The sequence below is a fragment of the Meles meles genome, chromosome X, assembly GCF_922984935.1.
Source record: "Meles meles chromosome X, mMelMel3.1 paternal haplotype, whole genome shotgun sequence".
In the NCBI taxonomy this organism is placed as follows: domain Eukaryota; kingdom Metazoa; phylum Chordata; class Mammalia; order Carnivora; family Mustelidae; genus Meles; species Meles meles.
This window is the reverse complement of record NC_060087.1, coordinates 51,470,585-51,497,252: the sequence shown is the minus strand read 5'-3', so window position 1 is coordinate 51,497,252 and position 26,668 is coordinate 51,470,585. Positions and strand designations below refer to the sequence as shown.

The 26,668-nt window shown below is 41.1% G+C and overlaps 1 protein-coding gene across 3 annotated transcripts in view; it reads left to right on the top strand.

Moving 5' to 3' along the window:
- The first annotated feature begins 17,085 nt into the window (after window positions 1-17,085).
- The window catches only part of ARHGEF9 (Cdc42 guanine nucleotide exchange factor 9), a 240,285-nt gene continuing 230,702 nt past the window's right edge, over window positions 17,086-26,668 (top strand). For 2 of the 3 annotated variants that reach the window (XM_045995752.1, XM_045995751.1), the window contains exon 1: window positions 17,089-17,235. In XM_045995752.1, the coding sequence (XP_045851708.1) occupies window positions 17,206-17,235 (30 nt within the window). In that variant the 5' untranslated portion in view covers window positions 17,089-17,205. Of the gene's footprint in view, window positions 17,236-26,668 lie in introns of all 3 variants that reach the window. The other variant, XM_045995760.1, reaches the window with a different exon arrangement.

Sequence of the window (26,668 nt, the reverse complement as noted above, 5' to 3'; positions counted from 1 at the left end):
GTTCTGTCAGATAATTAGCTCACTTTAGGGGACCCACTGAAACAGGGTCTCCTACTTCTCCACCATCTTGTCCTTCTCTCCACGTCATTAGTTTTTGCTGTAGTGTTCCAAGATTAACTGTTTATGTATAACACCCAGTGCTTCATGCAATGCATGCCCTCTTTAATATCCACCACCAGGATCACCCATTGCCCCACCCCCTGCCCCTCTAAGACCCTCAGTTTTTTTCCCAGGGTTCATAGGCTCTCATGGTTCATCTCCCCATCCAATTTCCCCCCTTCACTTTTCCCTTCCTTCTCCTAATGCCCTCCATGTTATTCCATATGCTCCACAAGTAAGTGAAATCATACGATAACTGACTTTCTCTGGTTGACTTACTTCAGTCATCATAATCTCCTCCAGTCCCATCCATGTTGATGCAAAAGTTGGGTATTCATCCTTTCTGATGGCTGAGTAATATTCTATTGTATACATGGACCACATCTTCTTTATCCATTCATCTGTTAAAGGGCATCTCAGCTCTTTCCACAGTTTGGCTTTTGCAGACATTGCTGCATATTTTGATTTACTATCCCTGGAATTGTCATTGGGGGAAATACCTGGTCTCTTATCAATCTCTGTTGTCAAGACTTCCTTAGATAAAACCTATTTGCTTCATCCAATTCACTTAGAAATCTTTTTATTTTTAATATTTTATTTATTTGACAGAGAGAAATCACGACTAGGCAGAGAGGCAGGCAGAGAGAGAGGAGGAAGCAGGCTCCCCACGGAGCAGAGAGCCCAACGTGGGGCTCGATCCCAGGACCCTGGGATCATGACCCGAGCTGAAGGCAGAGGCTTTAACCCACTGAGCCACCCAGACGCCCCAATTCACTTAGAAATCTTAAGGCAACTGAAAGTTCTATTGCACTCAACATTTTTTTTTATAAAGCACTCAACATTTTTTAATGTGTTGTGTTCAAGTGATATTCACATAATAATGGTTAGTATCATTGTCTAGTTCAATTATTTCTGGTAACTTTTTAGCAAAGGTTGTGGGGAGGATCTGGGGGCTTGGAATGGGTCAAATTTAAGAGGAAATTCTTTAGAGGGGAGTATAGGAAACAGAGGGCTGATGACAGAATGAGTATAACATTAATCATAGGAAACTTCTATTTTTGAGTTCTTGCAGGTACAAAATATATCATTAGATCTACACACAATCAAATTAGAGGTGTTATCTTTTCCATTTTATAGTGTGGAACAGTGCTGATACACTTTTTTTTTCCATTTTATTTATTTTTTCAGCGTAACAGTATTCATTCTTTTTGCACAACACCCAGTGCTCTATGCAAAACGTGCCCTCCCCATTACCCACCACCTGTTCCCCCAACCTCCCACCCCTGACCCTTCAATACCCTCAGGTTGTTTTTCAGAGTCCATAGTCTCTTATGGTTCGCCTCCCCTTCCAAAATTTTTTTTTTAAATAAACATATAATGTATTTTTATCCCCAGGGGTACAGGTCTGTGAATCGCCAGGTTTACACACTTCACAGCACTCACGATAGCACATACCCTCCCCAATGTCCATAGCCCCCTCCCCCTCTCCCAACCCCACCTCCCCCCAGCAACCCCCAGTTTGTTTTGTGAGATTAAGAGTCATTTATGGTTTGTCTCCCTCCCATGAAACAAGATGATACACTTTTTCTTTAAAATGCCAGATAGTAAATGTTTTAGACTTTGCAGACCAGATTATGCCCTGTTTCGTATTTTTCTTTCTTTTTTTTTTAACAACACTTTAGAAATGTATAAAAACTGGACATGGACAGGATTTAACCCACACCTATTAATGGTTGGTGTAGAGGGTTAAGAACTTGTACACTGGAGACAGCATGTTTAAAATCCTGGCTTGACCTCTAATTAACTGTGCAATTGAGCAAGTCATTCAGCCTCTCTCTGCCTCAGTTTCTTCACCTGTAAAAATGAGATAATTACAGAACTCATCTCACAGGGTTGTTGTGGTGTTTTGATGAACCATTTATTATTTTGTAGGTGCTTAGAACAGTGCCTCACAGGCAGTATTTGTTGAATAAATAAGAAAGCCTAGAACTGGTCTTGTTACAGGAGAGGCATGATAGGGGAGTGAGGCCTCTCTAGTATGTTTCTGATGACACCCTATGCAAAACTACTCCCTCTACATCTGTGACTGGTAGGCCAGTACACTACTCCAGCTGCTCTTTCTGTATCATATGCCTCAGATGGCACATCAACCGTACAGGATTCCTGGCCAATCCAGCACAGGTCCATGTGACTTTCAAACTGGAATGTTGATGCCACACTATCTCTATGCCACTCAGGGAGCTGTTAGTTAAGGAACAAACATTTACTCTTCCCTGAGAACACATTCTACCACTGTATCAGCTTGGCATGGGACTGGCTCTCTGTCTGATCCCTAAAATAACCTTTCTCAGAAGCACTTGGCAAAGTTGACCACTCCCTCATCCTTGAAATGCTGTCTTCCTTGGTTTTCAGAACACCACAATTCTGGTTTCATTCCTACCTCATTGATTACTCCTTCTCAAACTCTTATGCTATTTTCTCCTCATTTCCCCATCCTCTATATGTTAGAAGTTCCCAGGGTGCAGTTCTTGGGCCTCTTCTCCATTTAAATTCTTTTTTTTGGGGGGGGGGGTGACTTCATCTAGCCTCATAGATTTAAATAACACTTATACATTAATGCCTCCCAAATTTATATCTCCAGCATGGCCTCCCTTGACACATATATCTTATTGCCTACTTTACAACTCCACTTGGATATCTAATGAGCAACCTGAGCTCTTATAAAACCCCAGATCTGCTTCTCCTACACTCTTCTCTGCCTCCAATAACAGTAACTTCCAGAGGCTTCTTACTAGATGCTCAGACCAAAATCCTTGATGATTCATTTTTTCTCACACCCCACATGCAATCCCTCCAGAAATCCTATTTGCTCTACCTTTGACATTCATGTAGAATCAATTACTTCTCACAACTCCCCCTGCTACCACCCTAATCTAAATCACCATCATCTGTCACTGGAAGTACATTATTCTCCTTACTGTTCTTTCAGTTTCCCCCCTTTACCTCTTGCAGTCAATTCTTTACACAGAAGCCAGAGTCAAGTTAAATCGTGTCACATGTCAGTCCTCTATTTAAAACCCTTCACATGCCTCCCAACTCCCTCAGACTAAAAGCCTAATCCTCCCAATAAACTACAAGACCCTACATGATCAGGCCTCAGTCACCTCCATGACCTTATTTCCCACCACCGTGCTCACTCCATTCCAGTCACACTGTTCTCCCCTCTTCTTCAAATCCACTGGACATATTCCAGCCTTAAGGCCTTCTTTGCTATTTCTTTCACCTATAACACTCTGGCCTCAGATATCTGCACTGTGTCTCTTTCTTAGTGAAATTTTCCCTCATTATCCTTGTAAAAATTGCACACTTGCTACTCCCATCCTCTCATGGCATTTTTCCCTCTCAACAACAGTTATAATCATCTGACATACCATAAGTGTTATTCATTTGTTTCTTTATTGGTCTCTCCCTGCTATAATATAAGCTCCATGAAAGCAAGGATTTTGACTGTTTCATTCACCAAAAAATCCCCAATGCCAGGAACGGGAAGTGCCTAGCACACAGAAGCTACCCAGTAAACATATTTTAAATAAATAAATGAAAATAACTGCTCTCCCCCAATGCCTCCTTATATTGCTTTCCCTCTCTCCAAGAATGTAAAGTAGACCTAATGATCCTGAAAGGATCCTGGGGCAAGGTCACAGAGGAATCACACCCCAAAAGGAGAGAAAGAGTGATAGGAAATAAGCAAGTGGTCTTATTCCTATTGTATTTCATTCGCCTGGCTGCCAGTGTTTCATGAGACTTTTTCAAACTAGGCCCTGAGCTTTGGAGACTGCATATTTTCACTGCTCCTAACCCCCCAAACTGGGCCCCATTTTCCTCCTGGCCATCCTGGATATTAGGCCCCCAAATCTTGCTCTATGACAGGATAAGATTCCTCATAGTTGTGAAGCAAAATGCACATCTGTCTGCTGGTAGAGAATAAAGGTTGTGTGGAGCCATTAGGTGCATATGTGTGTGTGTGTGTGTGTGTGTGTGTGTGTGTGTGTGTGTGTGAGTGACACTACTGTACATAGTTTACATCATATCTGTATTTATTGTGTATTGGTATTAGTCCATGTGGCCTGAAATAAGTCTAGCAAGGTCTTTCACTATTCTTAGTGTTCTTACTGTAATCCCTTTAACATTACCCCTACCCCAACCCCCAGTTAATCACCATCACCAGAGCTAACTTGTGCCAAGGCACTGGGCTAAAGACTAGTCATTTGTTTACTCCTCACAGTAACAATTTGATACAGGTATTATTGTGGAGGCCGAGAAAATTAAGGCCATCCCACCTCAGGTTTAGCTTTAGCATAAGTACAGCCATCTTGGCAAAGCAAAAGCTGGCACCTTGCACCCCCTCTCCACCCACTCCCCCACCCCCCACCTCCCCACCCCCATAGTATGTGTGACATTCCTTGGCCACCTCTGGCTGCCCTGGGGGAAAAGCAAATAGTTAACTTGCAAAGATCATAATCCTGCAAGGCAAGAGTCTCCCTTGGTTTACAAATGTCCTAGAGATTTACAACAAAGAAGCTATCTTAACAATAGCACAATTTCCAGAGTCAAATAACTCAGTTCTTCAAGCCCTAAATATAGTGTCAGCCGATCATTCCCAAGCATATGACCCACTGATATACATCTAAAGGGTCTCATGAGAAGATCTTTATTATTGGTAATGTATAACCTTTTCTCCAGACAACAGCTAACCCCTCAAGGTCCTGGAGACCTGCTTCCAAAATTCATTAGAGACTTACATCATCCATAACCCCTTTGTCCTCACCCACTGCCAAGTCCACTCTTACTCTGTCTTTAAAAACTCTGACTGTAATCTTGTTTGGGGTCCAAGTCCCTACTCCGCTGCATCGGGTATACTTGGGCCCAAGCTTAAGCCTGTCAAATAAACCCTCGTGTGATTGCATTGATGCTTGGCTCCTTGGTGGTCTCTCAGATGTGAAAACTCAGGCACAATATTATTCCTGTTATCCACATGAAGAAACATTCAGAGAAGTAAAGTAACTAACTCAAGTATTTATCTTGCTGCTATCTGATGTTGGTTTAGTATAACATATTTCTTTTTTAAAATTATGTTATGTTAGTATAGCATATTTCAAACTGTTCTGACTGTGAGACCCACATTAAAAATATATATATTCTATATCACAACTAACATACAAAATTTAAACAGACTTTTCATGGAATAATACTCTTACTATTTGGTTTGTATTCTGGTATTTTCTCTTCAGTTAAAAAAAAAACAACACATGATCAGGACATGCCTAATTGATTTTTACCACCCAAATGGGTCTACTTCACCATTCGTTAAAGGCTTGCAAAGCACCTTTTGTGAAAATCACTGCTTTAGGGTGGGTTTCCTCCTCTTTTAAGCTTATCTGTGTTTCTTAGAGACCTACAAAATGTCTCCAACCTCAAAGAGGGTCATTCTAATCATGGGATGTGAGAACTCAAGAGAGACATGGTGGGGGAAAGATGGAGGCACTTTTAGCGTGCCTCAGAATGCCAGGTGAAACTTGCTTACTCTGCTCCTCTCAGAATCTGCTCAGTCCTTTATGCTCACTGTTATGCCCCAATAATGGGTCCGTGATTAAAGGAGCGAGACTGATATAAAGCGAAGGTCAAGCAAAGCTTTATTTCACGCCAAGCATCAAGAATCTAACTGAATGTTCGGGGACGCACCTCTTACAAGAGAGGGCGACCCTTCTCTGTTTCACAGACTAGCTTTTAAGGGCAAAGGCTATGCGATTGGGCCTGGCCACGCACAGGTGGCCAATGAAAATGTAACACACAAAGGAAACTCCACAGTGATGCTAGGTGACCAACTGAATTACAATTTACCCTAGTAGACATTTGAACAAGTCTATTACACCTTGATTAGGATTGGTGCCAAAAAGGCTCCCAGAGGGCCGGGGTCCCTACTCCTTGGTAGCTAAGGAGACAGTATGCAACCCCCCACTGATCGGATGTCTCCACTGGGCCTGACCCACCCTTATATCTGGGCTTTGTTACCTGGAGCTGGTTTCCAGGACTTGTTTCCAAGTAAATCCCCTGGGGGAAGGGGAGCAGAGACAGTTTCTAAATAGGTCCTTACATTCACTTCTTTGAGCATAAAATCCTTCAACAAGCATTTTCTGAACACCTCAAACTAGGTGCTCTGCTAGAGGCTATGAGGAAGCAAAATTATGTGGGGGAGACAAGCTTTTAAATAGCTAACTACATAAAGTAAGCGGTAGCAAGTGACATAGAAAGGGTGCCCATGAAATGTCATGAGCACACAGGAAAAGGGACATGGATTTTAACTTGAGTTAAAACTTTAGAAAAGAGGTGGCTTTTGAGCCAAACCTGGAAGGGTGGCTAGGATTTACACAAACAGAAACAGGAGAAATGAAATTCTTAGAGTTTTTTTTAAAAAGAAAAGCATATGAGCTGGAAAATGTGGATGTTTAGAAAGACTAAAGAGCATTTAGAAGGGGATTTCAGGCCAGGTTGTGGAGAATTGTGAAATTTTGCTAAGGAGTTTGAACTTTGTCTTATAGGCATAAGGAGTCATTAAAAGTGTTTCTAACTGGCAGCAGTGTGAGAATGGGTAGGAAGGCAGCAAAAAAAGAGGTAGGTAGACACCTAGGAGGCTGATATAATGGTCTAGGAGGGACATAAATGAGGGTCTGACCTGGAGTAGTAGTTATGGGTATGTAAAGGAGGGGGCATACAGAAGAAATGGCATTGGGGTAGAAGCAACAGGACTTTGCAACTAATTATATGTTTATATGTAGAGGTGATATCTTCTCTCCTCCTTCCTGGTTCGCCCCTCCCCTCAGGGCTTCCATAGCAGCCTAATGAACTCTATGAATTCATCCATAGCAGGAAAAGGAAGTGTGGGTATGGGTGGGTGTCTCCTTACCTACAAGTAAGGAAGAGGAGACAGTTCGTCATAGGCAAGCCAGGAGGCCAGGCTGGGTGGAACCAGCTTATCCTGTTGCCATAGCATTTCAGAAGATCATAGATTTTTAGATCTAGAAAGGGACCTCAGGATCCTGCTGTGCGGATGTCTACTGTGAAGAGGGGCAAATGAGAATGGAAGTGTCTAAGGAGGAAGGAACCTTTAGGAAAAGTCTCAGACTTGATACTTGATCCCTTAAGCTCACCTCTTCTCCCTTCCTCCTCTTCTTTCTCCCCCTCTTCCCTCTTCATCTCAATTTCATATTCCTTTTCATCCATCACTGTCTCTTCCACCTCTGTACTCACCTCTTACTTTTCTTCCTTTTCTTCTCATCTTCCTCTTCAACTTCCTCCTCATCTTTTTCTCCTTCTTTGTCTCCCTCCTCTTCACCCTTCTTTCCCTAACCCTCCTTAGGATATTCACCAATGAAACAAGTTCAAATGTCAGCACTTGGAACCTGAAAGGTATCTCAAGCCATCCCAGGTAGGGGAAGACAGATCCCCTAAAATGAGCCTCATTTCCCATTAAACAGATATCTTGCTAACTTTCTTTGTAATGTTTGTCCTGAATAAGCACTACTCTGGCTGGGGAAATCTCTTTTTCTCTTTATACCACTTCCCTGGAGAATGGTTTACTGGGCCTGTTGAACAGAGGTTTAGCGTTCACCCAATGCTGTGAATGAAGGTCAGTGAGAGATGGGGCTAGAAGTCACAGCTCTGCTCTCCACTTCTTGCTCTTTCTACAATTTTCTTAATTCTGAAATTTTGATCCATGAACCAGCAGCATATCACGTGGGAGTTGTTTTGTTTTTTAGAAATGCAGAACTTCAGGACATACCCTGCACTTACTGAATCAGAATTTTCATTTTAACAAGAACTATATGTGAAAATTAAGTTTGAAAAGCCTTGTTCTGCATAGATTATATCCCTTTATAGGCACTGTCATTTCTAGAGCAACACATTCTGGGTTTTCCTGGAACTGTAGAGAGGTAAATAAGCTGAAGAGCCCTGGAGTGCAGAGATCACCCCTCAGGCATTTGTAGAGACTAGGCAGGGGCCTGTAAGCAGGGACTCTGGCTCTAAAGGAGGCTGCTGTTATCCAGCTCCAGCTGATTACTGCAAAGTAGGAATACTAGCCCAGGACTACCAGATTTTCTGATGTCTTAAAAGAAGCTAGAATTCTAGATTATTTTATAAAATATCCTGAATATAATTATATATATATATAATTTATAGTATAGTATAGTTTAACATCCAACAAACTTAAAGCACTGTGGCAAGCTGTGGCCAGACTTTCTGTTTATAGCCTCTGAAGTAGTCTAGGCTTCTTTGTTTGTTTTTAGCAGCAGGGACTCTTTGTTTAATCACAATCTTACCTAGAAGCTTAATGTATTAAACAGATGAAAGAAGAACCACTTTGGTTGAAGTGGGGCCCAGAGATCCTCCCACTCATCCTCCCCCATGTACTACAGGGCAAAAAGTAGCCTCTGAAGGGCACTCCCTACATTCTATAAAAGCACATGTCAGAAAGCATTGAGAAACTCTAGCAATACCATTTGACAAATGAAAAGACTGAGTGTCTTGTCCAGCAATTTAGCAGTCACCAGACTTCCAGTCCAGTGCTCTTCTCATCTTGGTTCACTGACTTCTCTGCATGGTTCTCTAGCGCAACCCTCAATTGATGGAGGATTCATTCTATAGAATAGCTGGCAAGTACTCTCCCAGATTTCGCTTGGATGACTTCAGTGATGGGAAGCTCATCACTTCATAAGATTGCACATTAACATTTGGGTTTGGCTTACCTGAAATCTTCAAACAGATAAATATTGTTTGTGAGCTCTGTAGGTCCTGAATCTGCCCAAGTGGTTTAAGTAGCACTTCAACCTAGATAGGGGTTAAAACTGCTCATCTAATTGAAATTCCTTTATGAAGTTATTTCAGTTTCTGCCTTCATACTGAAAATGAGTAGTGGACTGGAAAGCAAATTCCTTGGATAGACAGGAAGTTGTTGGAGGCCAAAGGCATGACATGGGGGACAAAGAAGAGGGAGCTAAAGAGGAAAGAGGTGAGTGCTAGGAAAAGGGATGGTAAACTTGAAGTCATTTATACTAACTTGATAGTAAAGAACCCATGGATAGCTTAGAGAAGGAGAATAACTACTGCATCCCTAACCACAGTGAAAGGAATATGGTTTTCATCTGTCTGGTCCCTATGATCAAGCTGAAGTGGCCCTGTGGGGAGGACCAAGGCCACTGGCATTCCGAGATAGTTCTTTCTGTAGCAGCCCATTAAGCAGCTTCTCACTCAGTTTCCACACTCTACCTGTTGAGGCTTAAAGAAAGACAAGTATAGCTACTTCTTCCCGGTCCTTCCCTGAGCTGCTTGGAGCTTGCTTCAAATGACTATAGAGTCTTTTCTCTGGCTTGGGTCTCCAAGGTCAGGTAGCTGCTTGGAAAACCTAGGAATGAGGAATTGCATTCCCAGGTGAATGGCTGTTTTAGCTGATATTCCCACAGAGAAAATAAGAGCCCACATGCCCAGCAAATCTTCTTTCCCAAATTAATAACCCTTACTGTCCTCAACATCTCTGACTATTAATGTTCTAAATACAGATGAAGATGTTTCCTATTCTTTTTTAGGCAAAATATTATCTCAATGACTCCAACATAGAGATAGGAGTTTGGTCTAGAGCCAGGCTTCTCACACTTTAATGTGCATGTGTATCACTTGGAATTTTGTGAAAATACTGATTCTAGTCAGTAGGTCTGAGGTGGGCTTTGGATTCTGAACTTCTCATATGATCCCAGGTGATGCTGATGCTGTAGATCTGAAGCCCAAACTTTGAGTAGTAGCTAGGGGACAGACACCCTTAGGAATTTATCCAGCTAAATTTTATTTTTCAAAGTCTAAACTAGATTATGTTTAATCTATACATACTTTTACTATTATACTAACATCTTACTTTGAATTCTTGCCTGTGCTAGCTTATTTGGGATGACATCTATCATGTTTCCCATTTCTTCATCTCCTGCCTTCACAACTCCCAGCTTCTTGGAAGCACATGCCATCTGCCTCAGCCACCCACTATTCCTTCTTTTTGCTTCCATCTCTTGACATTCTGGCCCTGCCTGCTTCTCTGACATCTTCTCCTACCACTATCTTATATTCCACTATATTCTGTCATGCTGACCTTCTTGTGATTTGTGCACATATCAGTTTTATTTTCATCTCTCAACATTTGCTTTTGTCATTTGTTCATGTTTGGAATGCTTTTCCCCCAGATCTTTACATCAATATTTTCTTCTCATCATTCTGGCATCAACTCAGATGTCATCTCCTAAGAGAGGCCCTCCTTGGCCATTTAGGTAAGACAGTGTTTTTCTTCCTCATTTACCTTCAATTATATCACCTCATATATTATTTTTGTAACTATTCAATACCCAAGATTATTTACTGGTTTTTGGGTTCATTGTCTAAATCCATTCATTAGAAATAAGTTCCTTGAAGTTAGAGACCTAGTTTGTCTTGTTTACTACTGTATGTCTACTACCTAGAACAGGACTTGGCATGTAGTAGGTACTTTACACATAATTCTTGGCTGATTGTCTTTCTGGACATTCTTCCTCACTAAATGAAGACTTTAACTCTTGGATTATCACTGTCTTCATCTTTCTCTTGCCTCTCTAACCTCAACACTCCCTATTAGATGGCCTATTCAGCCATGGCCTCATTTTCAACAACCTTTTTCCTCACTTCACTAAACCTGGCAAACTCCTAAGGTAATACCTTAGATCTAGGTTTCTTACAGAATCTTGATTTCAGGCATCTTTTCTCTGATCACTGCCCTACTTTTACATCTCACTTACTCTGGGACCTCTATTCCAGCCAACAATTCTTCCACATCATCAAGATCTCCAGTTACTGATCCTAATGTTCCATTAACCCTACCCCAGTACTCATCATACTCATCATACCTCCTACTGTCTTCTTTTCTTTGTCCAGTTTAGATCCCCTGGTCCATTATTATAATCACTCCCTTGTGCAACTCTATTGTCCATTTATTTTTGCATTATATTTTTCTGGAAAATGTCCCCTAGATTCTACTAAACAACCTATCTTCTCTATACCTGAGGTTAAGCAACAGAATGGACTGGATAAAAGTCCAACAGCTTGGGTGACTGATTTTGTTTTACCACAAGCTTCAGCTGGGCATGCAACACTTCCTGCAAACCCTACAATATGTCACTAATATGTTTGCTTTTCCATTCTCTCTTACAGTGTTTCTCAACCCTAGTTGCACATTTAGGATCATCTAAGGAATTTATAAAAATCCAGATGCCCAGGCTGTATACCTAATTCTGATGAAGTCATAATCCCTGAAGGTGGGATTTAGACAGCAATGTTTTGTTTATTTTGTTTTGTTTTTAAACTCCCCTGGTGATTTCAGTTTGCAGCCAAGGTTGAGAACCACTGTTCTCTTATGCTCTGAACCCCAGCCTCCCAAACTTCTCAAGGACTTTGCTCCTGCAAGTATCCCCTTTGCTACACCAATGCTTTTTCAGACTTTGATTTACATGCAGATCACCTGGGGATCTAGTTAAAATGCAAATTCAGTAGGTCTAAGGTGGAGCCTGAGTTTCTGCATTTACAACAAGTACCCAGGTGATGATGATGCTGTTGATCTGTAGACCATGCTTCAAGTAGCAAGGTTTTATATTTTCAGCCTCTCCTCATTCCCATAATCATATAGGCATGCTCCTAACCTCATGTTAAAAGAAAAAAAAATTGTTTCCTTGACCTCATATACCCATTCAAATATTACCCTATTTCTCTTATTCCCTTCAGAGCAAAACTTCCCAAAGTGTTTTCTGTACTTGTCTCCACTTTACTTCTCATTCACTCTTCAAGTACTCCAGAATGACTTCTGTTACCCTAGTGCCCATGAAACTACTCTTGTTAAAGCCATCGATGGCAATCATGTTGCCAATACATTGGACATATCTGTCATCATCTATTCAACTTCTCAATGTCATTCCTTAAAACTTTTTTTCACCTGAATGTAATTTCTTCTGATTTCCTACCTTACTGACCACTACTTCTCAGTCTTCATTTTTATTCTTTTATTCTTCTTTTTTTCTATTCAACTCTAGTCAATCATTGGAGAGACTCAAGGCTTGGTTCAGGGCCCTTTTCTATTTATACTCTCTCCCTGGATGATCACATCCTGTTGTGTGACTTTATTTATTTTTTTAAAATTTTAAAGATATATATATATATAATTTTTTAAAAAGATTTTATTTATTTATTTGACAGAGAGAGAGATCACAAGTAGGCAGAGAGACTGGCAGAGAGAGAGAGAAGCAGGCTCCCTGCTGAGCAGAGAGCCCGATGTGGGACTCGATCCCAGGACCCCGAGATCATGACCTGTGCCGAAGGCAGCGGCTTAACCCACTGAACCATCCAGGCACCCCTATAGTTTTTAAAAATTTATTTGATAGAGAAAGCATAGGCAGGGGGAGCAGTAGAGGGAAAAGCAGGCTCCCTGCTGAGCAGAGAGCCTGATAATGTGGGGCTTGATCTCAGGACCCAGGCAGATGCTCATCCTGGGATTGAGCCTTGAGCCAGAGGCAGACACTCAACTGACTGAGCCACTCAGGCACTCCCCTATTGTTTGACTTTAAATACCATTTATATGATGTACTCTAGTTGAATTTAAATAAAAATGAATGAATAAATAAATACATGAATACATAAATAAATACATCTATATGATGATGACTCTAAAGTGTATATTTCCAAGCAGATCTTCTCTCCTGAGTTCCAGGATTGTGTATTCAATTGTCTTTCTTACATCTCCTCTAATATGACTAATTGACAGTTCACAGTTTTTAATACATCCAAAATGGGAGTTTTGATTTCTTTCCTTCCTCAAACCTGCACTTATTCCACTCTTCCCACATCAGCAAATGGTGCCACCATCTACCTAGTTGCATAAGCCAAAAACCTGGAATCATCTATTATTCCTCTTTCTGTTCCTTCACATACCACATCCAACCCATTGCCAAGCTGTGATGTTTCTACATCAAAAATATATTCTGAGAATGTTTACCTCTGACTGCTGTCTTCATTGACCTTCCAGTATATTTACATCCTCTCTCTCCTGGATGACAGCAACAGCAACAGTTTCAACTTCTTGTCTCTCCTTTAATCTATTTTCCACACAGGACACTTTTTTATAAATATAAATCAAATCAATGTATTCTCTCCCTTAAACCCACTCAATTCCCTCCCTTCTCTTTCTGTTGCCCTTAGATTAAAATACAAATTTTCTGCTGTGAGTTTCAAGGCTTTATGTAACCTGGTTTCTGCCAAGTTTGTTTCCTATAACTCTCTCCCTTTCTCTCCAGGTTTCAGACTAATTGTGCTTCTAACTCCTAGGACACTAAGCCCATTCAAACCTTTGTACTTTTGGACTTTGTTTTCTGTGCCTAGAAAAATTTCTCCCTACCTCTTTATTTGGCTGGCTTACTTTAAGCCTGTAAGCCTCAACTAAATGTCATCTCCTTGGAGAATCATTCTTTACCTAAATTCTCTCTCCCCTCCCCCACTATCTTTTCACTTTCTTTCATAGCACTTATTACTTATCACCATCTGTATCAACATATTTATTTATTTACCTTATTTACTTGTTTATTTTTAAACTTACAAAAGAATGAATAAGAATAGGTATTGATCTATGTACTAAATAATATCATTTTTTCAAAACAACATGGGTTATAGTACAGATGTTAGGCTTAGGCTCTCAATACTAGCATTATTGTAGTTGTATACTTCTAATTTTTGTCCTTTTTTTAAAACTATTGCATTCAACTCACTGTTGAGAATCAAGAGTCTGAGTTTTCAGTCCAGCTCAGCCACTAATTTTATGACTTTGGATGTCCTGGGTGGCTCAGTGGGTTAAGCCGCTGCCTTCGGCTCAGGTCATGATCTCAGGGTCCTGGGATCGAGTCCCACATCGGGCTCTATGCTCGGCAGGGAGCCTGCTTCCCTCTCTCTCTCTCTCTCTGCCTGCCTCTCTGCCTACCTGTGATCTCTCTCTCTCTCGCTGTCAAATAAATAAATAAATAAAATCTTAAATATATTATTTAAAAATATACCTTAAGGAGGTATATTTTCTTATTTGTAAAATAATAATGTTGGAGGAGATAATCTTTAAGATCTTGCCAACTCTGATTTATGGATAAGTGATTGCTTAACACTATTAGGTATACAAAAATTAGTGTGTTCATTGTTATGGTTGGGGAACCTGAGGCACAAAGAAACTGGGTACTGTCGTAGGTTACCCATCAGTATTGAATTCAGCTTTTCACTCAGTTCTGCACACAGGTAAAGACCAGCTTAGGCTGGTGCCTCTGCCCTTCAGAAGCCACAGAATCACTGTGGACTCAAATAAAAAGAATGTGGTAGACAAGGGCAGACAAGGGTAGACAACTAAGACTGTCTTGCTCCTTAGGCTGCTCATGGCTGAAGAGAGGACAGCATTGGGCACTTGTCCACTAGAGATTTGGTGCCAGGCTAAGTACCAAATAGGCTTCTACGAGATCACAGGGCTTTAAGGGAGAGATCTGGGACAAGGAGATTGTGGAAACCCCTTTCCAAAATGTCTGTTATCCTGTCCTGAATGTTTACTGGTTGCCAGGCCGTGTGGTAGATACTTTTTCTCCACTGATAAATTCATCAAATCTTATGAAGCAGGCACTATTATTATCCCTATTTTACAGATAAGGAAACTTTCAAGATATAGGACATTAAATAACCTTCCCAAGTAAGTAACAAAGCCAATAACTGAATCCAAGCAGTTCTGGCACCAGAGCTTTTAGTCTTACCTACTACATCATATCACCTCTAACTGGTCATAGGTATGTAAGTCATACAGAATTCAATAACCTCTATACTTCTGGGATGAACATTTATTCTTCAGAAAGTGTTTCTAGGCACAAACATTAACATTAACACAGGGCTGTCTGCTCTCAGATCTATTCTCTACTCTTCTTTATCACACTAAATTTCTTAGGCTCTCTTGTCCTCTCACTTCTTTTGTCCAATGGGAGACACCTGAGGGAGACTTGTGAGCAGGTAGAAGGAAGAAACCAGGGTATTTCCTTTATTTCCCACCCCTGTGCTTCAGAGAGATATATTCTGGAAATGGCTGTATCTCCTACACAATTCCAGCATCTGCTTAACTACTCCTCCATTCATGGCTTCTGAACCATCAGGCCACCCACCCCTTGCTTTTAGTTTCAATTTAGCACCAGTTTCCCGGTCCTGGCAACATTACCTTTCACATTATCTATCTAGCCCTATGGGTGGTAGCAGTTTTCTGTGGTTGTTAAATGTTGGCTTTCCTCACCATCTCCTGTTTGATTTTTAGCTCTGCAGGTAAGATATATTTCAAGATATATTTCCTATATTAAATGCTCTTTCTTTAAAAGATCTAGGGTTGTTTCTATTTTCTTGACTGGATTATGCATGATATAGTTGTCTATAACTTGTTGTCTATAGTTGTCTATAATTCTACAATCCCAGGACTATTCACTATCACATAAATTAGTTCATAATCCTTGAAAGTATATATCATAACCTTTAATTATCCTGTTTGTTTACTTATTTGTTGTCTATTTTCCTCTGTTCAAAGTAGATTGTAAAGTTCATGAAGAACTCTGTCTTGCATCCTGAGCTTCTATCACAATTCTTGGCACATAGGGATTCAATATTATTGAATGAATGCATCCCTCAAAAATATCCAAGTTTTTATTACAGTCGCCACTGTAGGAAATACCAAGGTGAATGATGCATTGTCTCTGATTTAAAACAAAACAAAACAAAACATCTTATAATTCTATTTAGCTGTGCTACCTTGGGCAAATATCTTTCAATCTTTGGGCTTCAGTGTTTATGTATTTAACAGGGAGCTAATTAACACTCCCTGTCATGTTCTTCTTACAGGGTAACTGTAAGGACTACATGGAATAATAATGGGTGTGAATGTGACCAACAATGTCAACACTCAGCAGCTTAAAAGTGTCAGCCTGGGTTGCATTGCACAGATTTAGGGACATTATGAACAGGTGGGTGGTTTCTCCGTTTGCCTGTTTTGCTGCTGTTGTTTTGACTCATTCTCAGCAAAATAATTAAATGGAAAATTCATCCATCAACAAGCTACCTTTCACATTCCTGAGGATGTGAAGTAAAATCCTGGAATGGTTTGTGTCCCTCTGCGCGCGCGCCGGAGGGGTGCGCACGCGCACCGGCTCTCTTGCGTTAGCAAAAAGAAGCTTGGAAAGCTGCAGAGGGTAAAGTTGAGGCTTTATCTTTTTTGTGTGACCTTAGATAGGTCTCTTCCATCTTCTAAACCCCCATTTATTTATCTGTAAAATGAAGATACTAATGCCTGTGTTCACAGGGTTGTTCTGAGAAGCGAAAGTAATGAGGATGAAAGCCCCAGAAGAGTACACAATAGGAGAGAGGATCAGAGGGGAGTATGCAGAGGGGAGCTGGGGGAAGGGAGGCAAGAGACTGTTGGCATGGCTACACTGGGGCAGGATCTTATTATTTCAGAGGCTGGCCCAACACCTCTGGCAACTTTAGAGAGGACTTTTAGCTGACTCGACACAACTGACACAACTGGGGAGCCCCACAATAAACAGCATCTAACTACAACACGGGTGGGGAGGCAGGAAAAGCTGGCCTCCGCCTATTCCCCAGTGAAGGTCATTTTCACTCTCCCTCTCCCTGCACCCCACTTCCCAGTTCTGAAGCCTTGGCAGGGGACAAAGGCAGTCGGTTGGGACCCTCCTCCTACGCTTCTCCCAGTCAAGCACCTCTGGAGCTGGAGGGCGGAGAGGCAGAGCCTGCCAGCTGGGAAGGAACAACCTGACTGAAGGGGAGGTCCGGGGCGGAGGGGATTGGGCTGTAGGGCTGTGGAGGAGGGGAGGCGGAGGGGGCGCTTGGGCTTTCATTCGATCCAGCCCTGCCAGCCCAGCCTGCCTGAGACAACTGGCGCCAGCCACGCAGGCCTCAGAGAAGCCGGACTTCACGGGCACCATGCAGTGGATAAGGGGCGGATCAGAAATGGTGAGTGCATATAACCTCGGCTTACCCTCCCTGAACCTCAGTCCTCTAGCCTCACCGCGGGCTTCTACACCCGCCGCCGCCCTGCAGTGAGCCCCCTGGCTTCTGCCCACCGCCCTCTCTGTCACTGTCCTTGAGACAGTATGGAGCTTGCTGTGGCCATTTTAGGAGTCCTTGTTCAATCGCCTGCTGAAGAAAGACCCCTCCTATCCCCGTCTGCATCCCTACCCACACCCCCCATTGGGGTGTAATGAGAGTGGGGGTTACCTGGAAGGCCAAGGAGGCAAGGGGGTGCTGGCAGAGGGTCTCCCTGGGAACAGTGAGTCTTGAAGGTGCCGGTGAGCTGGTATGGGTTTGGGAGGGAGAGGGTAATCAAAAAGCCTGGGATTGTGGAGAAGGCAGTATGGAAGAGCTTCATGGTCCCCCAAATAGGCTGCATGTACCCCTTCACCCTGGCCAGTCTCAGGGCTTGAGGGCCAAGGAGTGACTCTCAAGGATGCTGCATAGGGGGGCCCTGGAGCTCTTTCTTGCCTGGGCTGGAGTCACCCTGTCCACTCGGGGTTTGTAAAGGAGAGAGACCTGCAGAAACCCTCATCCTGGAAATATGTCTGCCCTCTTCAGTTAGAAAAGCTCTTTCTCATTCCCACCCCCATCTAAGGAGTGTGTGCTTGTGGGTGTGTGTTTAGTATTATCTTCCAACAGTTCATTCTATGCTATGGTGCTCCCTTCTCCACCTGGAGACCTTGGAATGACTTCCCTTGAAGAGAGGAAATGGTGGCTGCATCATGATGCGTCTCTCACTCAGCCAGGGGTAGCTCAAATCTGGTCAGGGACTCTAAGGGGTTGGAGGCATGGGCAAGAGGGTCTTAGAGGGCAGTTGCGTTGGGGCAGCAGCCGTTGTTGGCAATCTTAGCCCACACTTCTGCACTGCCAGCGACAACCCACAGCTGAAGGAAAGTAGCCTGAAGCAGTTGGGTAAAAACTGATATTTAACTATTTTTTTACTCCTGTTCTGGAAGGGAAGAGGAATTTGGTATGGATTAGGACTGTATTCAGAGGAGCTGTCCTCCTTTCCTCATGGTTTACTTAGGATTCTATTTCACTGGTTCTTAAAGGCAACCAGTTTATATTCCTATATGCCAGAGCTTTAAGAGACTCTTTCCAGACTTCTCTCCTTCCCTGGGGTCCCATCAAAGCTGTTTCAAATGTTTGTAGAACCAGAAAAGACCTTCAAGTCTTTGTCATCCATTCAGGAAAGCTGCAGCCCAGAGAATGGGAGAGACTTGCCCAGGGCCACACAGCTCCATGAAGGCAAAGCCGTGTCTAGCACAGGAGTCTTCTGTATTTTCATCATTGTCCCTCTCCACTGCTTCACAAAATCATCAGTTCAAGTGGTGCTGATAGGCAGAGAGGAACAAATAGTAATGATCTTGGGAAATATTTCTTTCAGGATGCACTAATGCCATGAAATTTGCCTGAAAAACAAAACAAAACATGACAGTCCTGGTATTTCTGGCAGCTGAGTATGGGTGAGACCTCCCACCTCTTCTAAATATATTTTAGTATAGGGGTCCAGAGCCACCCATTGACAACAGATTAAATTAATGGGAGAAATCTGAAGTTTTGCCAATTGTGTGTGAGAGAACAGATACCTTGTAGAGACTATGGAATTAAAGATTGATTGATGGGGAATTCTTACAATATTCTTAGGGGACTTGAGTGGTGAATATTATATGATGAAAGCATTTATTTAACCATTTGCCAGAATTCAAGAAAATTTATTCCATTCTGGAGGCAGGAAACCTCTAGTTTTTGCCCTGCTATTGTTTTGATGGGAATGTTTGAATCTCAGTTTTCTCACCTGTTAAATGGGGCTATTAATGATGACCAAAATTCCTTGGAGATCTGAGATTCCAGATTCCTAAAAGTAAATGTTGGACAAAATGTAACCAGTGGCTCATTTTGGAAAAAAAAATAGGGACTATTTGTTTAGCAACCATTTTATAATGTGGCCACTCAAAAGGTCTTTACTCCTTGTTCTTTCATTTGCAAAATGCTTGAAATTTGTATTAGGCTTTTTATAACTGGAATTTCTTTTTAGAACATTTGACTACTTTAACTGGTTGCACGTGTCACATGTGAATGAAAGTCCTTGAACATGAAACACCAGTAGGGATTTTACAGAATAAAATCTGTCTCAGTAGAGAGTGTTAAAAAAAAAAAACCTGTGAGTTCACATTTGATGGTAAATTGTTTAGTATATTTATTCATAATTTCTGTTTGCAATGCAGTTTGTGCTGACTTAGGCCTAGAGTGGAAAGAATACTGGTCTCAGAGTCACAAGTCTGAGGCTGAAGTCCTGGCTTTTATACTTCTCAGTTCTGAAACACTTGCCAATTGTCAGACTTCTTTCATCTCAGTTTTCTCATCTATAAAATGGGTGTAAAATACCTTATTTCATAGATGTTATTGAGGTTGTTAATTCATTAAAAATACAGAGTATCTACTATGAGTTGGCACTGATTTTGGTGCTGGGGAGATAGCAGTGAACAAAAACAAGTTCTGCATTCTCATGGATCTTACATTCTGGGAGTTGGGTGTTCACTAAACAATTACACAAATTAGTATGGCAGGAGGTGCTAAGCACTAAGAAGAAAAAGAAAACCCGATAAAAGAATAGAGAGAGGGGCGCCTGGGTGGCTCAGTGAGTTAAAGCCTCTGCCTTTGGCTCAGGTCATGATCCCAGGGTCCTGGGATCCAGCCCTGCATCAGGCTCTCTGCTCAGCAGTGAGTCTGCTTCCTCCTCTCTCTGCCGGCCTCTCTGCCTACTTGTGATCTCTGTCTGTCAAATAAATAAACAAAATCTTAAAAAAAAAGAATAGAGAGAAATAGGGGATGGGATGATATATTAGACAGATGATTTAGAGTCTCTCTGATTAAGTGACATTTGAGCATAGATGTGTAGGAAATAAACAAGCTCTGCGCAGATATTTAGAAGAGGGTTCTAGACATAAGAAACAGCTGGAGAAGGGGGCTGGAGAGAGGTAGAGGACAACTTTCTTGTTTAAGGAACAGCATGGAAGCCAGTTTCCCTGGGGACATTTAATCTGAGTGAGATGGGTAGCTTTTGGAAGGTTTGAATATATAAAGAACATAATCTGCCTTAAAATTTAACAGAATAAATTGAGTGAAGCAAACGTAAAAGGTGTAAGGAACCTCTTAAAATAGTCCAGGTTAGAGGGGATGGTGGCTTGGGCAAGGGTAAAATGGCTGTACCCAGATTCCTTTGTAGATAATTTGTGTCTTTTTCCTTTCATCACCCATCGGATTCTCATACAGCTGAGTGTGGGTCTAGAATGAATGAAGAATGGGTGGATGTAGGCAAAGATATTTCATCTCTAAGTCAATGATCAAATGATCTGCTTTGGGTTTCCGGCCTCTGATGGGGCGCCAGCAAGCCAGTTCCTTGCTTTCTAAAATTCTGTAAAATAAGATTAATTATATTATTACTACTTTAGAGATGTGGTATACTTAGCTTTTGTGATATCTGGAATAACTCATTTTAATATTCTCATTTATATGACAAAAGTATTTTCAATAATAATCATGTAGTAATAATTATTTTATTGTTTTGATTTTAATTTTAAAATAATTAGCAATGAAAAAGAGGAATGAACTTCAGTTTAAATTCAGTAACATCTCACATATAACCTAAAATGTGCACTTACTAAACAAAAATAGTACACATTGCATTTTGTATTCTTTTTGGTGTTTTAAATTTTAAGCACAAATAAAAACTCCAATTGGTCAAATAGAATGACAGAATTGTAGTGACTTACATTCTGTTTCTTTGACTTTACAAACAGTGCTATCATTGTTTACTTTGAACCTACTATTTAAATGATGAAACATGTAATACCAGAGGGATTGTAGACATGAAATTCACCCAAAGCTACCTTGAATAATTCTAAAGATTTGCAAGTGAAAGGAAATGAGGGAACACCTAGAAAGTCTGTGTATATGGTGGGGGGAGGGGAACAACTGAATCCATTTCCTTGTAGAATGCAGTGTTATTAAAGGACAAGTAATATAAGGTGATGATTTAAAACTCAATAATAACAACAGTAGCTTAGAACTTCGACCAACAAAAGGTTTTCTACAGAGAGGTGTATACTATTATGGACATTGTTTAAAATTACTGATTCATAGTGATAAAAATAATTTGACTTTTCATTTTAAAAAAATTCTATAGATAGTGCATTCCTTCATGGCCTGCACTAAGAGTTGCCCACTTCCACTGTCCCACACTTAGTATGCCACTGCTTTGGAGAATATGAAATCATAGACTAAATTCCATGCCAAATTTCATGTGACCTTTATAAAATCCACAATGTTGGAGTTGGTAGAAATCTCTACATAGGTAAGATAAAATGGCCAATTAGTAAGTTTAATAGTTGGCTTGATTCTGCTATGAATAACAGAGTCTAACTACACTGGCTTAAAACACACAGGTTTTATTTTACATAAAGGAAGTCAGGAGATAGGCATACCAGGGCCAGTATGGCAACTTCATGAAGCTTTTAGGAACATCTCTCCTGCACTATCCCAGCATTTGGCTTTCATTGTTGAAGTTGCTTAATGGTCCCGAGATAGATGTGGAAGCTCCAGAATATCTGTTAACATCCACAATTTAAGAAACAGGAAGGTTAAAAGAAGAGGAAAAGAACTTCACTATCCTTTTTAAATAAATCTTCCTAAAGGTCCTATTTAATATTTCTACTTATATCTCATTGGCCAGAACTGAGTTACAAGAATGTTTCCAGCTGCAATGGAAACTTGGGAAAGTAGTCATGTAAACTGGGTGGCAGTGTGCACAGCCAACAATCAGGGGCAAAGTTTCTGATACAAAGGAAGAAGGGGAAAGTGGGCTGTGGAAGACAATCTACAGTCATTGTCACAGTTAATTCACATTTATATCTGCCAGTGTAAAACCGCAGAATCTCAGGACTTGAATTTGGCTTTGGACTATGAGCCATAGCCTGATTGATGCTGCCATAGGCAAAATACTGCCATCAATTTGGTGAAAGATCAATTAAGATGTGACATACCCTAGTCTTCCTTTGCTTCCTCCTAGTGGCAGAGTCTTCTTTTGAGACCAGATGAATAAGGATATCCCTTCCAGAAATGGGGAATGCAAAATGAGGACTAGTGTTTAGGGAAGAGGTGGAGAGAGGAGATGGCGAGTACAGTATGAGCCATGTTTAGTCTGAGATGCTTGGATAGCCGTGTATGGGGCATATCCAATAGGCAGTGGGTGACCTATATATCAAGCTCAGTGGATTGGGAGGTATTAATGACAGTTGAAGTTCTGACAATAGATATATTTCAAAATGCAGTTCAGCCTGGGGAAATGAGAGGTGGGAACAAAATTTGAGCCTCCTCCTTTTTTGAGGTGTTCTCCTAAACTAGAACAGATCCAGTCCACTCTGTTATCTACTTTCCAGAATTTGATGGCAAGTATAGTTTCAAGCTTTATTCTTTATAATACTTATGTTACTTCTGGGATGCCTCAGCTATAATGTCCAAGCTGATGGACACTGGGAATAATTTAGTCCAAGTCCTTAGATCACGGGTCAGCAAACTACAGTCTGCTGGTCAAATCTAGCCTACAGACTAAGAATGGTTCTATATTTTTAAATAGCTGGAAAAAAGAGTGGAAAAAAAAGAATAATACTTTGTGACACATATATGAAATTACATGAAAATTTATATGAAATTCAAATCTCAGTGCCCATAAATTAAGTTTTATGGGAACACAGCCATGCCCATTCTGCTTTTATGATACAAAGACAGAGTTGAGTGGTTGTCAGAGACCACATAGCCTGCAAAGCTTACAACATTCACTATTTGACCCATTACAGAAAAGGTTTGCAGACCCCTTCCTGAATGCCCCTCAGTAACCGGGAAAAGAATCCACATATCTCAATTCTCAGTTAAATGTGCCTTCTGTAGTCTTCGTTAGTAGGGGGCAAGGGAATGGAAGCTCACATGTTTTATGCCAGTTACACTAAATATAATCTCAGCCAATCCTCACATTAGCCCCTACAAAATGGGTTTTAATATCCACATTTGTTAGTTTATAAGGTCTTGTAACAAATATTTGCTGAGCATCTACCATGTAATAGGTACTCTTCTAGTGATTGGGGATACAGCAGGGAATGAAACAGAAAAATATCCCTGCCCTTTGGGAGTTCATAACCTAGTCTGGCTTAGAAACAGGGATAGAGAGTTTAAGTACCTTGCTCAGGGGTAACTAAAGGGCAGCATCAGATTTCAAACCAAGATCTGATTTTAAAAACCTTACTCTTTCCACAACCTACCCACCCAGCTACAACCCATTCACCCCCGTCCCTCTATCCATTCCTCATCCACTCATTGATTTACTCACCCATGCACACATCAATTTATTTGGTCCATCCATCAGTTTATACATTTATCCAATGTATTTATTGATTATTTATAAACTGCTAGGTGCTGGTGATACAACAGGCAGAGTTCTCTAGCTTTCATCACTCCATCTTTGTATTAGCAACTTTGTATAATGTTTGGAAGCATAGACCCTGGAACCAGATTCCCTGAATTCAAATACTTGTTCTGGCCACTTATTGTCTCTGTGGTCTTGGGCAGCCTACTTAACCCCTCAGGGAAGATAGTAGTACATACCCATTTGATAGTGTTGCTGTGAAGATTAAATGAGTGGATGCATATAAGGTACTTTGAAGAATGCCTGGAGGAGAATAAAAGCTATAAAAATATTTATTATTTTAATATTTATATTCCCTTCAGAGCCCAAGCCCATCCCATTTGGCTCAGAACCACAGCTTCATTTGTTTGCAATTGCCAACTAATCATACAACATTTCTCAGGGTCCTTCTAGCTAATCTGAAAAGAAATTTATGTCAATACTTAATAACAACTCAATATGTTCCCCTCCCCATGTAATAGATGCATGACAAAATTTATTTATCCTGAATAGGCAATATATGCACATGGTACAAAATTCAAAAAGCAGGGAAGGGATTGAGGTAAAAATTAAGTTTTCATAAGTTTTTTCTTTTTTTTTTCCCCTGCTCCTGGTCCTTGGTCACACAGTCTATAGACAGCCACTGTCATAAGTTTCTTAGGTGTTTGCATAGATATATCCTACGCCTTTTGAAGCATTTACTTATGTGTGTATATATATATATATATATGTGTGTATATATATATATATATATATGCACACACACACACACTTTCTTTTCTTTATACAGTTAGCATATTCAACAATTCTGTTCTTGCCTATTTTTCAATTAACAATACTCTTGAAGATTATTCCATATCATTACATGCCGATATGCCTCTTTTTGTATGGCTACATAGGATTCTACTGTGTCCTTTATTGATCTCCAGTCATTTGCCATGATAAACAACGCTGCAATGGATTTTAACAGGTCTTTTAAGAAAATGAATGTTTATCAAACAGCTACTTCCAGAGCACTATCTCAGGCTGAGGTACAGGATGGTCAAGACAAGATTACTTTATGCCTTCAGGAGCTTATAATTCAGTAGGAGAGATAAAAGTCAGCCTGGGTAAAATGCTGTAGAAGGTACAAAGATGGTGATATGAGTACAGGAAAGAAAATACATGGTTGAGGGGATTCAGAGGATTGGGCATGACTTCCTAGAATAGAAGTATTTAAGCTGTACTGTCAAGCCTTTCAGATAATAGTGTTGGCCTGGTGTGGAGAGTAGACGTAGGTGAAACAAAAAATGTTCCCAGCAGAGAGAACAATATTAGACAAAGAACTGAGGCATGAAAATGATAGTATGTTCTGGAAATACAATATGGGTGCTCTGGTGTGGCTGGATCCAGTAATTATGGCAAGATGAACTGGGGCTACATCAAGAAGGACCTCGAATCCTTGAATGTCAGGCTTGAAAGCTTTGCCTAGATAGAAGGGGTAATGACATGTTAAGACCGAGTGATGGAGGGTTCCTGTCATTGCACAAATGGAGAGGTAAGAGAAGGGGAGAGGGTGCCTTGATAGCTGGAGGTAGTACACACACACACACACACACACACACACACACACACACACACTCTATCCTAGCCCAAGCTGTCAGGCAGGAGGAGTTCCCTCTTAGCATTTTTGTTTTATTCAGGTATTCAATTGATTGGATGGGACACATCCACATTGGAGAGGACACTCTGCTTTACTCAGTCTGTAGATTCAGATGTTAATCTCATCCAGAAACACTCAGAATAATGTTTAACCAAATGTCTGGGTACCCTGTGGCCCAGTCTAGTTCAAGTTGATACATAAAATTAACCATCACATAGCCTTGCTTATCTTCTGAGTCTGCTGTGAGAATCAGATGAGTGAGTAAACAGGAAAGGACTGTGTGATCTCTGCTATTTTCCACCCATGTAAGGAGTAATTCGTATGACAGGACAGAGGGGTATACACTTGGGTGGGCAGAATACAATCTTTTCTTCTGCCCTGAATTCAGACCTCAGAAGACCAGACCTAACTTTTTGCTGAGTATTAAGAGATGCAATAAGAATTTCATTCACGGGGTGCCTGGGTCCTCAGTGGGTTAAGCCTCTGCCTTAGGCTCAGGTCGTGATCTCAGGGTCCTGGGATCGAGCCACACATCAGGCTCTCTGCTCAGCAGGGAGCCTGCTTCCCCCTCTCTCTCTGCTGGCTGCTCTGCCTACTTCTCTCTCTCTCTGTCAAATAAATGAATAACATCTTAAAAAAAAATAATTTCATTCACTAGGGACAAATCCTCCCACCCAAGCCTGAAGCTTCCTGAATTCTCTGTTTGAGAGATTGAGAAAGGCCCCAAATGCATGACATGATTAAAAGAACTTCTTAGGAGCCCATTGCTTTGAGAAGTTTTCTCATCATGTTATTTTTGATGTGTCTATGTGTGTGTTAGAACATGACTAGTTCTGCAAGTGATTAAGTTGTTCAGTAATGGAAACCAGGCAGTTGGTAGAAATAAATGCATTCAGCTAGGTCTAAGAAGCCCTATTGTCATGAGGAAACATTTTGTCAAAGAGTCTCAGGGAAGTGACATTAAGTTGAGTCAACCGTGTAAAGAATCTGGGAAAGATCCTAATAACTGGATTTTAATAAAAAAAAACAGACAATGAGGTTTGTGGGGGAGTTTGGGGGAGGCAGCAGGAATAGCATGTACAAAGTCCTTGAGGTTGAAATAATCTACTATTCTTGAGGGATAGAAAGAAAGCCAGTATGATTGGAGCACAAGGAGAGAGGGACAAGTGGCATGATAGAATGGTAGAGAGTCAGGCAGGGACCAGCTCACACAGGGTTTTGTAGGCCCAGGGAGGGTGTGCATCAGCTATCCTCAAAGATAGCATAATTCC